Source organism: Panthera pardus, unplaced genomic scaffold (assembly GCF_024362965.1).
Source record: "Panthera pardus isolate Hobbes unplaced genomic scaffold, ASM2436296v1 HiC_scaffold_22, whole genome shotgun sequence".
Taxonomy (NCBI): Eukaryota; Metazoa; Chordata; class Mammalia; order Carnivora; family Felidae; genus Panthera; species Panthera pardus.
Genome location: NW_026526788.1, coordinates 85819914 through 85834114, shown reverse-complemented (window position 1 = coordinate 85834114; position 14201 = coordinate 85819914). Strand labels below are relative to the sequence as shown.

At 62.0% G+C, this 14201-nt stretch overlaps 1 protein-coding gene across 25 annotated transcripts in view; it reads right to left on the bottom strand.

Annotated features, from left to right (window-relative positions):
• Positions 1 to 14201, bottom strand: part of JAKMIP3 (Janus kinase and microtubule interacting protein 3) — a 115412-nt gene that overhangs the window by 64592 nt on the left and 36619 nt on the right. For all 25 annotated transcript variants that reach the window (XM_053910057.1, XM_053910063.1, XM_053910064.1 and 22 more), the window contains exon 2: positions 3957 to 4204. In XM_053910057.1, the coding sequence (XP_053766032.1) occupies positions 3957 to 4091 (135 nt within the window). In that variant the 5' untranslated portion in view covers positions 4092 to 4204. The remainder of the gene's footprint in view (positions 1 to 3956; positions 4205 to 14201) is intronic.

Below are 14201 nucleotides of genomic sequence, written 5' to 3'. Positions count from 1 at the left end.
GCCTCACATGGTGCCACGGCTACACGGCCCACTTCCTGGCTGGTGCACAGTCAGGCCTTGCTTTGAATGACTGAATGCACCCCCTTAGGTTCCACGTGGGTTGCCTGTGGCCTTTCCCCATGTTAGGCCAGTTTCCGGAACATTCTGTCTTAGTCTTTGTTCTTTCAAGCTATTAGCTTTATGAAGAAGGCACTTTTTCTCTGGCTCGTTATTTTGTTCCTACCATGTTTTTGTCTCCAGAGTCCCATGTGGCTCTATTTCCAGTGAGATTTACGTCCAAGTCTCGCCTGACGAGAAGTCTGAAGCTTCCCTGCAGCCCCTCGGGCACCGTGGCGGGGACTTGGTTCCCAGGCCTGTAGCAGCGAATGACTGTCTCCCACAGGAGGTGTGGACACAATCAGGATTTGGGGATTTGGCAGTTAAGTCCCTGCCGTCGACTCCCACACCTTCCATGGACAGAGCTGATGCCACCACTCCCTGTGGACCCAGCCCCACGCCGTGGGCTGCCTCTGCTCCAGCCTCCTGCCCTCATTCCGTGCCCTTCCCTGCCTGGCCTCCTGCTATGTCCCCTCCTCATCATAAACGGGCAGGACACTTGGTATTTCTAGACTCCCCCCACCTCACTGGGTTTGGAAAGACTGCAACCTTCACTGCTTTAGTGTAACAAACACACTGACCTTGTGACCAGGACACTGCACACGCCGAGTCTGAGGCTAAGTTCATGGTCTCCTGGTGGGTCCTGATCTGCTTCAGGACCCCTCCGCTCTCCCAGGTGTCCTGGTCCAGACAATATGGCCACCTGCGCGGCCACCGTGGCCTGAACTCTGGACCGCCTTTCCTGCCGCTGCACCAGGTGAGCCCTGCCCAGAGCGAGACACCCTCAGACCCACCTTTACTGGTCATTCTGGTCTCTGTCTAAAACCACCTCTTCTGAGAGGCCCTCCCCGATTTCCAGGTGGGGTGACTGCACCCCAGGTGCCTGCCAGCCTGGCTTCCTCTGGCCCGGCCGACTTCCTGTTCCTTGGTGTCTCCCTCATTGGGACACGGCGGCTCCCGTGAGGCCTTCCCTTTGAGCTCCTCTCCCTGCAGAGCTGGCTCCCTCCTTCCAGAAGGTTCTTCACCAGAGATGGTCCCGCTTCAATCTCCCGACAGAGGGCGGGCAGGAGGACAGTCCTGCTTCCATTGGAGTCATTTTATTCTTTACTGTCAAGTCTCCATTCACACAAGCATCCTTCGGTGACAAATTAACCGCTGGCTCGAGACCCAGAGTGCTCTGCTCTGGCGGCGACGTTCACTGGCATCTTTCCAGGCTTCCCAGCGACTTTCTCCACCCTGACAGCTGCAATCTGCAAAACGAGGTGTTTCTCCTCCAGAATTTTGCTGCGCTGGGAACTCCTGGTGAGGGGTGGGCGCTGTGCGCAGGTGGGGTCAGTGCCTCCACGGCCTCTGTGAGACTCCCGTCGTCCAGGCAGGCTTGCGGAAGAGGACAGGGTCCTGTGGCCGTCCCCGGACTTCCACCGTGAGTCCAGAATCAAGCCCCCCTCCCCGGGTGCTTCCAGAACATCTGGAACATGCCGAAAACCAGACAGAAGGTGCCAGTCCCGCCTTCTGGGTCTGGTTGTGCAAATCTGTCCCGTGGGTGCACCAGGGACACTAACTGTGGCACATGTAAAGATTTCAGGATTGATGAGGACGAGGCTATTGACGGTTGTGATCACCGGACTGTGTTTTCCATCCCCCACTTCACGACGACCGAGGTGCGTGGTTCGCGGCCCACATGCAGCGTTTTTGCAGCGAGGCTCCTCTCGATGGGCTGAGCGGACAGACCGGCCGGAGGCACCTTCTCAGGATCCGAAGGGATCCTGAGTTACTGAACTGGCTGCCGGGGGAGACGGGGGAGCGCAGGCGGGAACTGGAAAGACGCGTGAGGAATGTGTCACCCACCGGACCTGCGTGGGGCGGGGCAGGTGTGGGCGCCCGTGCGATCCCTGGAAACGTGCACGCGGCCGGACCCAGCAAACCCACCTGCGAGAGCTTATTCTGCAAGTACCCTCACACGTGCACACAGCGTGCTCCCTGCACGGCGCCCCGTCAGCCGAAAATCAGAAGCAGCCAGGATGTGGGGGCCAAACATCGGGCACAGGATTGCGAAGGGGTGCTGGAGCCGCTCCGGAGCCGCACGCGGGACCCCCGGGAGCCTGTGTGCGGTGAAGAGAGAGGACCCGGGGGCGGCACTCTGCTGTCGTCTCTGTGTTAGAAAGGGGCCCCGGACGTGCGGCGAGGAGCCTGTAACACGAGGCCTCCGGAGCGGGCACCGGGGGCGTTTCGTCCGTTCCTTCTGAATCTTGTACCAAGAGGCACGTCATCTTTCCAAAACACAAATGGTGGCAGGGCCCCAGCCCCAGGGCCCTTGCCCGGCAGCGAGAGGGCGTGATCTCCGACCCCGCCGGCCTGGGGCGCTGACAAGTGAGGAGGCGGCCCCCTCCCGCTCCCCTGGGCTGTGGGGATGGGTGGGTTTTGGTAAAACCGCACAGGAAGACAATGCCGTGGCAACGGGCACAGAGTCGGCACACGAGGCAAGTACCGCTCGGCGATTTCCGCGTGGTGCTTCTGCGCATTGGACGAGGAGCACTTTCACCCAGTGAGACGAGGGCCTTGCTGTCCGCGTCCCGTTGGACAACCCGTGGGCGGTGTCTGAAGCGGGGTCCTGGGCCTCCAGACGTCTGCACCTTGACCCTGACTCCACCCACGCCGTGCGCCCGCGCCTCTCGGTGCCGCCCCTGCTGACCTGGCGACTGCCTGACCCCGAGCAGTGCTGACGTCGATGCCGCCGGGCTCCCCCGTGGGCTCCGACTCTCCTGTGGGCCCACAGAGGACGCCTCGCCACGGGAGCGGCCACGTGGTCGCTGTGACCGCAGCCGATGGCATCGGAGCGGCAAGCTCATCCTGGGCCCCTCGAGCTGTCCCTCCCTGGCACCGAAGGTGCTGCTACTGTCCCCTTGGTGCGGAGCAGGGACCTGAGGCAGAGGGTAAGCGCCCGGCGTGGGCCACACGCTCTTCCTGTAAAGAGTCTGGCGGGAAGTCACGGAGGCTTCGTGGCTCAGCCAGCAGACAGCACGTAGACGGGCAGCACGGCCGAGTCCTAATACCAGTCTGTTGGACACTGAATCTAATTTCGTGTCATTACCACATGGCACGGAATAGTACAGCGTTCATGATTTAACCTGCGTGGGTAACCCAGGCGTTAGGCAACTGGGCCCAACCACCTGATCCCCTCCCCCACCCGCCTCCCGCAAGAACCGTCCCCCTCCAGACCCGCCTCTCTCCAAATCCTTTCTTCTCAACCTCCCTGGATGGGGAGAGGGCAGAGGGCAGACTTATGGCAGAGAGGGGGGCGGTGGGCCGGTGGGATGCCCACCACCCAGGCTTGGCCTGGCACTGAGCTGCCCTGTGACCAGCCCCCCGCACTCCTCCCAGAGGCCCCGGCCCCAGCCTTCCCTATGGGCCTCAAGGACCCCAAGTGCTGATGTCCGGTGGGGCCATCTCGCACCTGCCCACTGTGGTCTCTGGGCCCCACCACCCCTGCGGGCCCGCCCCTGCGTTTCCGACCGCACGTGGAAACAGCAAGCCCGGCCTGTCTCCTTCATCCCACATGCCAGGCCTGCTATATGTGGGCTCAGTTCCACGGTGACCACTTCAGGGGGAAGGGACATTTCCCAGGATGCTGCCACAGGCTGAGGTCCCTCTGGCGGCCCCGGCACCCACCCGGCACGGTCCCCTCACTCACCCCAGCCCGCCCCCTGCCCCGCTCTTCTCCAGAGCTGTCTGTGCACCCCAGCTGCCCGGAGAGAGCTGGCGGGCACTTGGGCAGAGACCCTACCGTGCCCGGCTCCGGGCAGACCCCGGGGCCCAGGAGGATGTGGAGAAGTGAGAGAGGCAGGGCGTGGGGGGCCCACCTTGCTCTTCTCCTGCTGCAGCTCAATCTGGATGTCGGTGAGCTTGGCCCGAAGCTCCTCGTTGGCAGCCTGCAGCGCAGCGAAGGCCTCTGCCTTGTCCGCCTTGCCTCGGCCGCCCGTGCCCTTCTTGGACATGGTGAGGGTGGCCCACAGGGGGCCCGGGGAGGGCCGCTCGTCTAGGCTGGTCTGTCCGCACCACGCTGGGCACGTAGCGCCTCGCCGTGGACCTGCTACATTTTCTCCGTCACCTGCAGGGAGAGCACACCTGGTGAGCGGGCTGGCGTCCCGCGACCGTGATGGGAGCCCCGAGACCCTGGCGGGAGGCGGGCGACCCTGGTGGGAACCGCGAGACCCTGGCGGGAGCCTCAATACGCTGGTGGGAGCCAGGCCGCGGGGGGTGGGACAAGGCTGGCATCTTGTGCCCTGAGGAAGCCATCCCGACCGCACCCAGGGTCCCCAGCCACAGACCACAGAGGCCCTCGGCCCTGCACTCAGCAGCTCTGCTGGGGACCCCACAAGTAAAGCTCTTCTCAGCGACTGGCACGAACGGGGAGCTGGAGAGGAGTTCTTTCCCTGCCCCTTTGGAAGAAGAGGCTGGGCACCCAACTTTAAGGCCCGAATGTCATACCTGGGTGGGTGGCATCCTGGTGGCGATGGTGGGTGTGAACCAGGAGCTTCTCAGACAGAGGCGTAGAGGCGGGGACCCCCAGACCCCCCAGGGGGCCCAAGAACTCCGCCCCGGAGGACGTGCACTCTCACCCTGAGCCAACTTAGGGGGTGAACGCACACCCTCATCCAGCCCATGGAGCAGGGGCGCTGCCCTGGGCCGCCCACCCACCACCACCCCGCGGGCCTGCGGCTGCGTTTCCTCGGTGCCCCGGCGCCAAGTGCGGGAAGCAGGCCCATCAACCAACCGCACAGACGGTACGGGCCTGGGCTCAACAGCAGGAGGCACGGCTGGAGTCCTGCTCCACACTTACTACCCGGGAAGCCCCCTGCACAAAGTGGGGACAAGAATGTCCCTGGCCCCCGAGGCCTCCTTCCTGCACTATAGACACCAGAACAGTTGTCCAAACAAGTGACCTGGGCCAGAGACGCCCTGTGCCCACCACCCGCTCCAGCTGACAGGCTGGGACAGTCCTTCCCAAACCTGGGATATGACATCAAAGTTCAGCTTTCACAGCGGGGGCCTGGGCGCAGGCTGGGTTATCGGCACTTCCCGGGAAAGGCTCTCCAGACGTGTCCCCACGGCCTTTGTCCTCCCTCCCGGCTCGGTCCCTGAGGCCCCGAGACACAGAATGAGTACAAAGCCCCAGAGGTGCAGGGGGCCCGGGCGGCACAACGGTGAGAGGTGGCCGCTAGGAGGCGGGGGCCAGTGAGGGAAGGGGCTCAGAGTGGGCCTGGGTGCAGAGCCAGAAGAGGGACTCAGGAGGGCAGCAGCCTCCCGAGGAAGGAGAGAAAAGGGCCGGCCGAGAGTTTAAAGGTGTTTTGCCGTGTCTCAGAAGAGATGTCAGCAGGCACGTGGTCCCCCCGCCCTAGCCTGGTGGCTGGCCCACGTCTCCCTGCCCACAGCCGCCTGTCACGTGAAGAGCTTGTTTAGGGGAGGGGAGGGGAGGAGCTGAGCCCAGGCTCTCGATTTGGGGTGTGTTTTCTAAGTCACCCCTGGGCACCGCTTTGCAGATTTTCCAGCTCCGTGTGCGAGGGTCTTCTGCCGGCTTGTGGTGACCTTTCCCACTCTCCCCCCACCCCCCCGAGTCTTCAGAGCTGGCGCTGAGACCCGTGGGCTCCTGCTGTGGCTGGTTAGGGCATGCCTGCACCCCATCCGCGCACCGCCCCTCCGCTGCTGCCACTGCGGTGGTCAGGGGCATCCCGACAGCTGCAGGTGCCTGATGCTCGGGCACCAGGGCGTGTGGAGAGAAGGAGGATAAAAAGTAGCCAACAGAATAGCTGTCTTCCGCCGGCTCTGCTCTGGGAAACAGACGGAGCCGCTTTACAGGGTCCCGGCGGCTCTGACCTGTGTGGCTTCATTTGTGGGTGGGGTCAGCGATGTGGTGTGGCGGGGCTCCATTTGGGTGAGGGAACGTGGAGGAAGTTAAAAGTCTCATCCAAACTGGAGGAAAAGCCCCCCAGTTCCTGCTTTGGTCGCCAAAAGCGCTTGGGGGGCCAGGGGGCCTCAAGAAGGAATTCACACCGGGTTTGGGTGGAATTCACACCTCCAGGCACCCGCCAGCTGCCAACAGGGCCCCTGAAGGCGCATGTGAGGTACCTGCTGTGCCCACACCGGCCCCACTGGTTAGACCAGTTAGACCCGTGCTAGTTCTTGGCCAAGAAGCCTGCAGCTCACACCCTGAGGGCTCAGGCAGAAAAGCAAACCAGGACAAGGGCTGGGGCACACAAACAAAAGCAGGGACCTGGAGGAGGGCTGGGGGTGCCCCCCCGCTCTGGCCATCCCTGGCAGGAAACCACCACAAGGAAAGCTGGGTGGGGGCACCTGACGGCCCACGGGGGGCGGTGTCGGGGGAGGCTCCATCTGTTCACGGAGGCCGAGTCCACGGGTCCTGGCAGGACCCCAGGCCCAGGAGCTGCCTTGACCCCAAAACCCATCACGCTTGAGAAAATGACAGAAAAAGGACTCTGCTCTTCACACACCCAGTGACAGCATTCTGCCTGCCTCGGTGACACGTCCTGGACGCCTCACCTGGGGTGCGATGCTGGTCCCGGGCGCCTGCTGAAGATCTTAAACGCCCTGGCCCGGGGACATCCTTTGGGACCCGCTGGCCTGGTGCTTTGGGTCAAGGGCTTGGTGTCTTCAGCCCACGGTCCTCTGCGAGCAGAGCCCCTGCGTCCCGGGACCAGTGTCAGCGTGTCCCCCAGACCCGGGCCTCCTGACCACTCTCCCTACGTTCTCTCCAGGCTGTTCTCTGCAGTGACTCCCACGCCACCATTTCAAGACACAGCCTGGCCCTGTGGGCAGAGAGGGTCGAGGGGCCTGGAAAGACAGACAGACGCAGCTTTCTGGACACGGGAAAAGTCATTTCACGGGTGCCTGGGTGGCTCACTCAGTTACGCATCTGACTCTTGATTTCAGCTCAGGTCTTGATCTCAGCGTTCTGAGTTCAAGCCCCACATCGGGCTCCACGCTGGGCATGAAGCCTGCTTGAAAAAAAAAAAAAAGAAGAAGAAGAGGAAGAAAAGTCATCTCAGGCCCCGGCCGCCTTGGGAAAGCAGGAAGAAGGACGAGCAGCCGCCATCAGGCAGGAGGCAACCTAATCACACGAGGGACGGCTCATCGGAGGCGTGACCCCCAGAGCCGGTTTGGAGGTGAAGTCTGGCCGGACGCGCCCTCCGGGGCGACCTCTGCAGGATCTCAACCCCCCTGGGCACCCAGGTCCTGGCGGAGCTGCCTCAGGCCGGCCTCGTGACCCCGGCCCGGACTCCGTCGCCTCCGGACTTTTGCCACCGTGCCGTGCCGTGCCGGAGCCCCTGCGCGCAAGCCCCTCGGTGAGCGTTAGCCCCTCGGGTGAACCCCTCCCCGGGTTTGCTGTTCGGGGAGACGCTGCTTTGGGAAGGATCCCGCGTTCTCGTCACTTGCTGCAAACAAAACCCTTCCTCCTCCCGTTCTCTGGCCTGGTTGTGTCTTTTGTGTCCTCGACGCCCCAAGAGGGACCCCAGTCTCGGGTGACAGCCCTGGCCTCCCCCTCGCCTGGTCAAGACGCTGCATGTCTCCCCGCTGCCCGCCCCAGATTCCAGTGAATCCCCAATCTCCTGGACAATTTGCCAAGGCTGCCTTCCACCCCAACAATTCTTTACTCAATGTTCTCTCTAAACGGGTTCATTGTTTGTTACGTGTTTTACCATGAAACTGCGCAGGCCTTTCCTGGATAGACAGCCAGCGTCACCAGGTGTCTAAAGAGGGAGACGCCCTGCGCGCGGGTTCCAGACAGACACCTGCCCCACAGCCCTGAGGCGGCACGGGCCCCTCCCCTCCCTGCCCCGTGCCCTCCGCCCACCATGCCTTTTGCTCTGTTTGGAACACGCTCCCACACAGCTCAACACAGACTGATTGCTCTGGCCTGGGCTCAGGGCTCCTGCCCACCGCCCCCCAGCCCCTGGGGGCTGAACTGCTCCTCTCGGTACTGGCCACCCTGCTCCGACAGTTTTGATGCAGCCAGGGGTCTCAAGCCCTCCCTGACATCTCCCCAAAGGCAGCGTGAGTAGCTTTCTCCGACACCAATCTGGGGACAAATGTGATAAACGTGTTGACTTTATTATTTGTGGAAACGAGTGGAAACAGAAGAAACACCCCCCCCCCCCCCCCGCCCCCGGGTCCTCCGAGGGCACCTGGCGGGCCTTGTTCACGCACACCCCAGGCAGGGATTTCGGACGGGCTCCTCCTTCCAGCCCAGGCTGCACCCTCCTCCGGGAGCACTTGATGAGATCACTGCCGAGGGGAAGGAGAGGGGTTTTCACGCCTTACCCCAAGTCCTACTTGTGCTGATGATATCAGCTTGAAGCTTGCACGGGATAAGGGCTTGGTGGAAGGAAGCATCTGGCCCCCGAGACACCCACCGTCTATGTTGGGGGACAGGCTCCTGCAGGGGACGGACAAGTGGCACCGAGGGTGTCCAGGGTCCCCTGTTCTGTCTTATGTGCTTCTGTATGCCCCGTGGCTTTGCCCCCCGCGCCCACACCCAGTAAAGCCTTGGCTGTAACCATTGCGTCCAGGTCATGGATCCCACATGTTTCCTGTCACCCTGGCAGACAGAAGAGGTGGCTGGAGGGGGACACCAGGCCTTGGGAGGCCCCTGAGCTTTGCTGGATGCTTTCGCCCTAGTGCTCACCCCTGCCTGGGAGAATTACTGGCCTCTGCAAGCAGGGGCCAGGGGTGGAGGGTTTGGTCAGAGCAGGCTGCACCAGCCCCCCACCCACCAGGTCATGGGTGGGTGGGAGTGTCGTCTCCACGGGCCCACGGTCAACACTGCTTGAACCACAGATGTGAACAACCCTGATGGTCAGGCCTCGGGCCTCCTGTCGGCAGAGCTCAGTCACCAGGTCAGCGTGCAGGTGGGGGGCAGGGGTGTGGAGGGACCCAGCAGCGACAGCTCAAGGGGGAGCCAGCTCCCTAAAATGCACAACACTGGGCATTTCAAATATTTTCTGGATTGAATTTGCGCCTCCCCCCCCAATAAGTGTCACCAACCTGCTCGGGAGACCCAGGTGTGTGGGAGGAAGGGGGGGGCAGGGTCACGTCCAAGCCTCAGGCTCACGCACCGACCCGATGCCCACTGCCTCCAGCCATGTGGGTCACACTTTTTCAGGAAGTCGCTACACGAGTAGATTAATAGTGCAGTCCGCCCACCTTTGTTTCGGGGTCAGGAGCTCCCTCTGCTCACGGTGTTAGCGGTTCTATGTTCAGAGGGTTTAGAAGGAGCCAAAGCTCTACAGTCGATGAACGCGCTTGCCCCGACCGCCAACCGGAGCCGCTAACCAGGAAGCGGGTAGGTCAGCGCCGCTCCCCAGCAGGTCCCTGCTGGCCTCCAGGGTTTCTCCCCCGCGGAGCCCAGGCTCCTGTCCTCACTGCACCGTGTAGCGAGAGGGTCCCTGATGGCAGTAAAACCGCCTGCCCGCGAACCGCTCAGGGCAAGGCCCCATGTAATTTGCAAGTGTCCTGGGTCGTAAAGGGGTTTCGACCTTGTAAAGTTGATAGTATCTGACCCAGATCCTTTCCAGGTTAAAGATTTCATCTACGGAGAAGAAAGGATAATCTGATGTTTCTAAGCCTTATTTCCATGGAAATCCAAGGCAGGCAACAGGGCGGGGGGGGGGGGGTGGTGTGTCGGAGACACTTGTCAAATCCACAGGGACCCTCCGAGTACAGCCTGTGGCTCCCTGTTGGCAGTCGGACAAGGGCCCGTGCCGGGCAGTGCATCTGGGAGGAGAGTGGGCAGAGGCCGAGGCCATGCTGTCGGGCATACGTGGGGTGTCGGTGGGGGGGCCCCTCTCCAGGCAGGACCCTCACAGGGAGCCTGGCAGAAGGCGGGCCATCACTCCACACCCCTCTCCCATCAAAACCCACTTGTTCTGGCAAAGAGACACCCAGAGCGCCGTCAACCGGCCGCAGGCACGTCCGGGAGCAAGTGCTGACACAAGAACCGGGTCCACGCCTGCGGACGGGGAGGCAGTCGCGTCGGTGGGGCAGGAGAGCGACTGGAGCGGGGGTGGGGACAGGCCTCGGGAGGAGGGGAGCAGCACTCGGGGCCTGGGTGCCGGCGGGGAAGAAGCCGGCCCCCCGTCGGCACCGACCCTGGGACGGCGGACACACAGCACGCCGGGGTCTTTCCCACCGACGACCACGGGGCTGCACAAGACCACGCTGTCGGGACACAGAGGCTGAGGCCTCCGCTCCATCCGGAAGTGCGTCTTCTAGAAGCCAGGGGCAGAGGTCAAGAGTCCAAGCGTGCCACGTGAGGTCACGGGGTGGGAGCTTCCCTGACGGCAAGGGCAGGAGCAGACCGCCCCCAGGTGACAACGGCACGGCCCCAGGACACTGACCCCGAAGTGTGTGCACAGGACTCCCGGTGCCGCCCGGGGAGCCTGCGCCCGCCTTTGCCCTCCTCGCCCGACAACCACGAACCTGCCTTCCGCCTCTGTTTTGCACGTCAAGAATGTGACAGAAACGCAAGCGTGCGGCAGGGGGCCTTGCGGGGACCCACCGCGTGCAGCCCTGGCTCCCTGTGTTTATTACCGCGGTGCGCGTTCCCGGCGCGGACCCGCCGTGGCGGGTGTAACGGCTCGCCCACCGCAGGACGTCCGGGCGGTCGCGGGGTGGCCGCCGCTAACATCGCTGCTGTACAGGTGCACCTGCGGGTGACTGAGGAACAGTCTTCGTTCCTCCGATATAAACGCTCGCCAGCGCCGTTTCTGGGCCGCGCGGTGGCTGAGCGATGAGGTGTCGGAGAAGCCGCCACGCCGCGCTCCGCGCTCCGCAGGGGCCGCACCACCGTCCCTCCCCGCCCCCAGCGCGTGCGGGACGCGGCTCCCCTGCTTCCTCGCCCGCATTCGGTGCCACTGTATTCGATTTCAGCATTTTGCCAGGCACAACCTCACCGTGGTTTTCCTTTGCTTTTCCTAATCGTGACTGACACCTGTCCGTGCTCGCCTGCCGTCTGCGCGTCCCCCTCAGTGAAGTGCTACCAGGCTGTTCTCCTGGCCCTTCGGCGAAGGCGGCAGGCTCCTCCAGGCCCGTCCGCCCTCGCCACTGTCTTCCTGGTCCCCGGGTCCCTAGTGGACCTCCTTCTTCACCTTCTTCTTATGTTTGTTCTAGATCCAATATCCAGACTGCTTCACCATACTGATGGGAGGGCTAGGAGAAACTGGGTTTACCCTGCCTTCCTGGAGGCGGAAGCCTTTCTCCATCAAAGGAAAAATCTTACGCTTGTATTTACCTTCATATAATAATAATGATTATCATAATAATAACAATATAAGTGGTTATAATTTAAGCCACAAGCGTGACTTAAAATTTGCCAGCTCACCTCCCAGGATAGAGGACGCAGATGTTACAGGAGATGATTGTGGGAGCCGACCACCTGTTTGAGGAAACTGTCCTCACCTGCAGCACTGCCTCTGGGCCTGGCTCCCCCCAGAAACCTGGGCCAGGGGACCCCCCCCCGGGGACCCCCCCCCCCGTTGGCAGATGGCATCTGGTCCCACCACACTGGCTTCTTGCATTCATCACCCCAGATACAGGAAGAGTTTAAGTGAAACACTGAAATCTTTTCTTTGTCCTCACGGACAGCTTCTGTGGCTCTCAAACCAGGTAGCCACTGAGCTGCAGCGTGGGGTTGAAAGCACGGCGTCTGGGGTGCCCTTCCGTGTGTGTGTTAGTGCCCGAGCCGTCGGAGGACAGCGGCTGTGGTCTGGGGTCGCCGCTCAGCTCGGGACCCCTCGGGAGGCCTCGGCTGAGGATGGGACCCAGCTCCCGAGCCCCCAGCCCGAGCTGGAGGCCAAGAGCAAAACGGCCTGAAACAGGCAGTCACTACGTCGGAGGAGCAGCCCCGGAAACCAACCCGAGAGTCAGGCCGCTCCTTCTCGCGGTCCTGGCACAGATGAACAGGAAACAGTTGATCGAAACAAGTAATGTGAAGGATGATCTTCAGGTAGGTGAGAAGGCAGACTGACAGACGGATGGACAAAAGCAGCCTCCCCCACTCTCCTTCCCGGAGCATCCAGCCGGAGTTCCGGTGAGCTTTCCCAGGCCTCCTGGGAGTTCACCTGAGGTCTGGAGGGGGGTTTACCCATTTCAAAAGGGTTTGCGTTTCATTGCCTCAAGCAGACATCAGGCCTGGCCCTTAGCACGGGGCCTCAGTGAGGCCTGCTGTGCCCCGCCTCCCAGGTCCCCTGGTGTCAGGAAAGCGTCACAGGGCCCACTGAGACTCCTCAGCTCACGAGGACCACATATCCAAACAGAAGGCCTCGCTGATCCCACAACTAGTCCTACACTGTGCGTGAACAACAGCACGGCTCATCAGGGGCCAGGGCCCTCCAAGGGCATTAAGGAAAGACAGGGACTGAGTCAGGACAGACAGCGGTCCAGCACCAGGCCCGCAGCTCAGAAGCGGGGCAGCACACGTGTGCGACCCGGGACAGCACCGCACGCGGGGACAGACCTGAGCGCGGCCGGGGCCCAACGCCCAAGGACAGCGGCTGCACGGCCTCCCTGCCCCGTCGCTCTTGGGGAATTTAACGGTGGCAGGACAAGGTCAGGGCCAGCGACCCCGTCTCCGCCAGGAGGGGAGTTCAGGAAACACTGTGTTCACAGAACCCACCTCAGAGCGAGGGTTTTGCAAATATAATTTAGGGGGAAACGCTGTAATGGTTGGAATGAGTGTTGGTGTGCAGCAGAGACAGAGCAGATTGTCTAAGAACAGTCAGCCTATAGTTTTAATTGTGTGTGTGGGGGGGGGGGGTCTGATGGAGCCCAGGAATGGGAAGGACGAGGTGACCCTGACCCCACACCGGGAGGCAGCCGTGTCCACACAGGCACACAGCACAGCCCCGCCCCGCATCGACAGGGGTCTGACTCCCAAAACAGCTCTTCTGGGAAAAAGGAAAGTGCTCGGACAGCATCTAGAAACACCTACTTCCTGACCTCTCTCCTCGGGGGACAGTTGCTGGGGATGCACAAGCCCCCACGTTCCCCACGCAGACAGCAGACCACGTAGCAAACAGCCCAGAGACACGAGCAGCTGCGGGTGTGTGGCCAGAGCTCAGCAAGTGCTGCTGCCCTTGTAACGGGACCTGCATTTTACCCGGAAGGTCCCGGAACCTACTACTGACGCGGCTCGCATTTAAGCTTGATTTTGTCTGTCCCGATTAGCCAGTATGTATTGTGTATCTGTCCATTACAAACATACCTACAGTGATGAAGTTCCTTTATTAGTGAGGTTTTGTAGACAATTTACGTGGTTACCATAAATCTGAAATTTTCAGCTCCCTGCCATTTTACCCATGGAAATAATTTGTTTCAGGATGTTTTTTTGAATACAAGACGTCTTAGTAACCGGACTATTCCATCCCAGCAGAAGAACTGTGTTAATTGAGGAAAGAGGGTCCGCGGTCAGGCTGTGAACACCCAGGGAGCACTCCGCCAGGACAGCAAATGCTTGGTCCCCCGATATTGGCCGCATCCTAGTCCTGGAACCTGTGAACGTGTTTCTTTATGCGACAAGGGGGAGGCCGAGACCCCGGGATGGGGTCTGTGGTCCAATCCAGGCCCACGGGACCCCAGGGGCGCCGCCTGAGAAAGACGCGGGCCGAGCCGCTGGCCTGGACGCGGGAGAAGACACCGCAAGCCAGGGGCGGGGGGCCTGCAGGTCCCAAGCACGAGGAAATCGAGCCTGCACTCGATAATGAGCAAGATAATGAGCGCCACTAACGAGCGAGTGAGCAAGGACACGGGCCCCGGAGCCTCCAGACAGGAGAGCCGCCTGCCACGCTCCAGCTCAGCGCCCCCCAGACATCGGGCTGAAGAACCACGACGTAGCGGGTCCGTGCTGCTTTAAGCTCCTAGATTTGTGGCAATTCGCGCTGGCAGCCACAGAAGGTTAATACAGAGACTGGTGCCCGAGGTGGGGCTGGAGCCGCGCAGCAGCCCCCCATGGTGACCCCTGCAAGCCAGGCCCGCGTCTCGCCTTCCTTGGCTGCTCCCAGGACGCCGCCCCCGTCCCCTGGGCCACAAGCGCG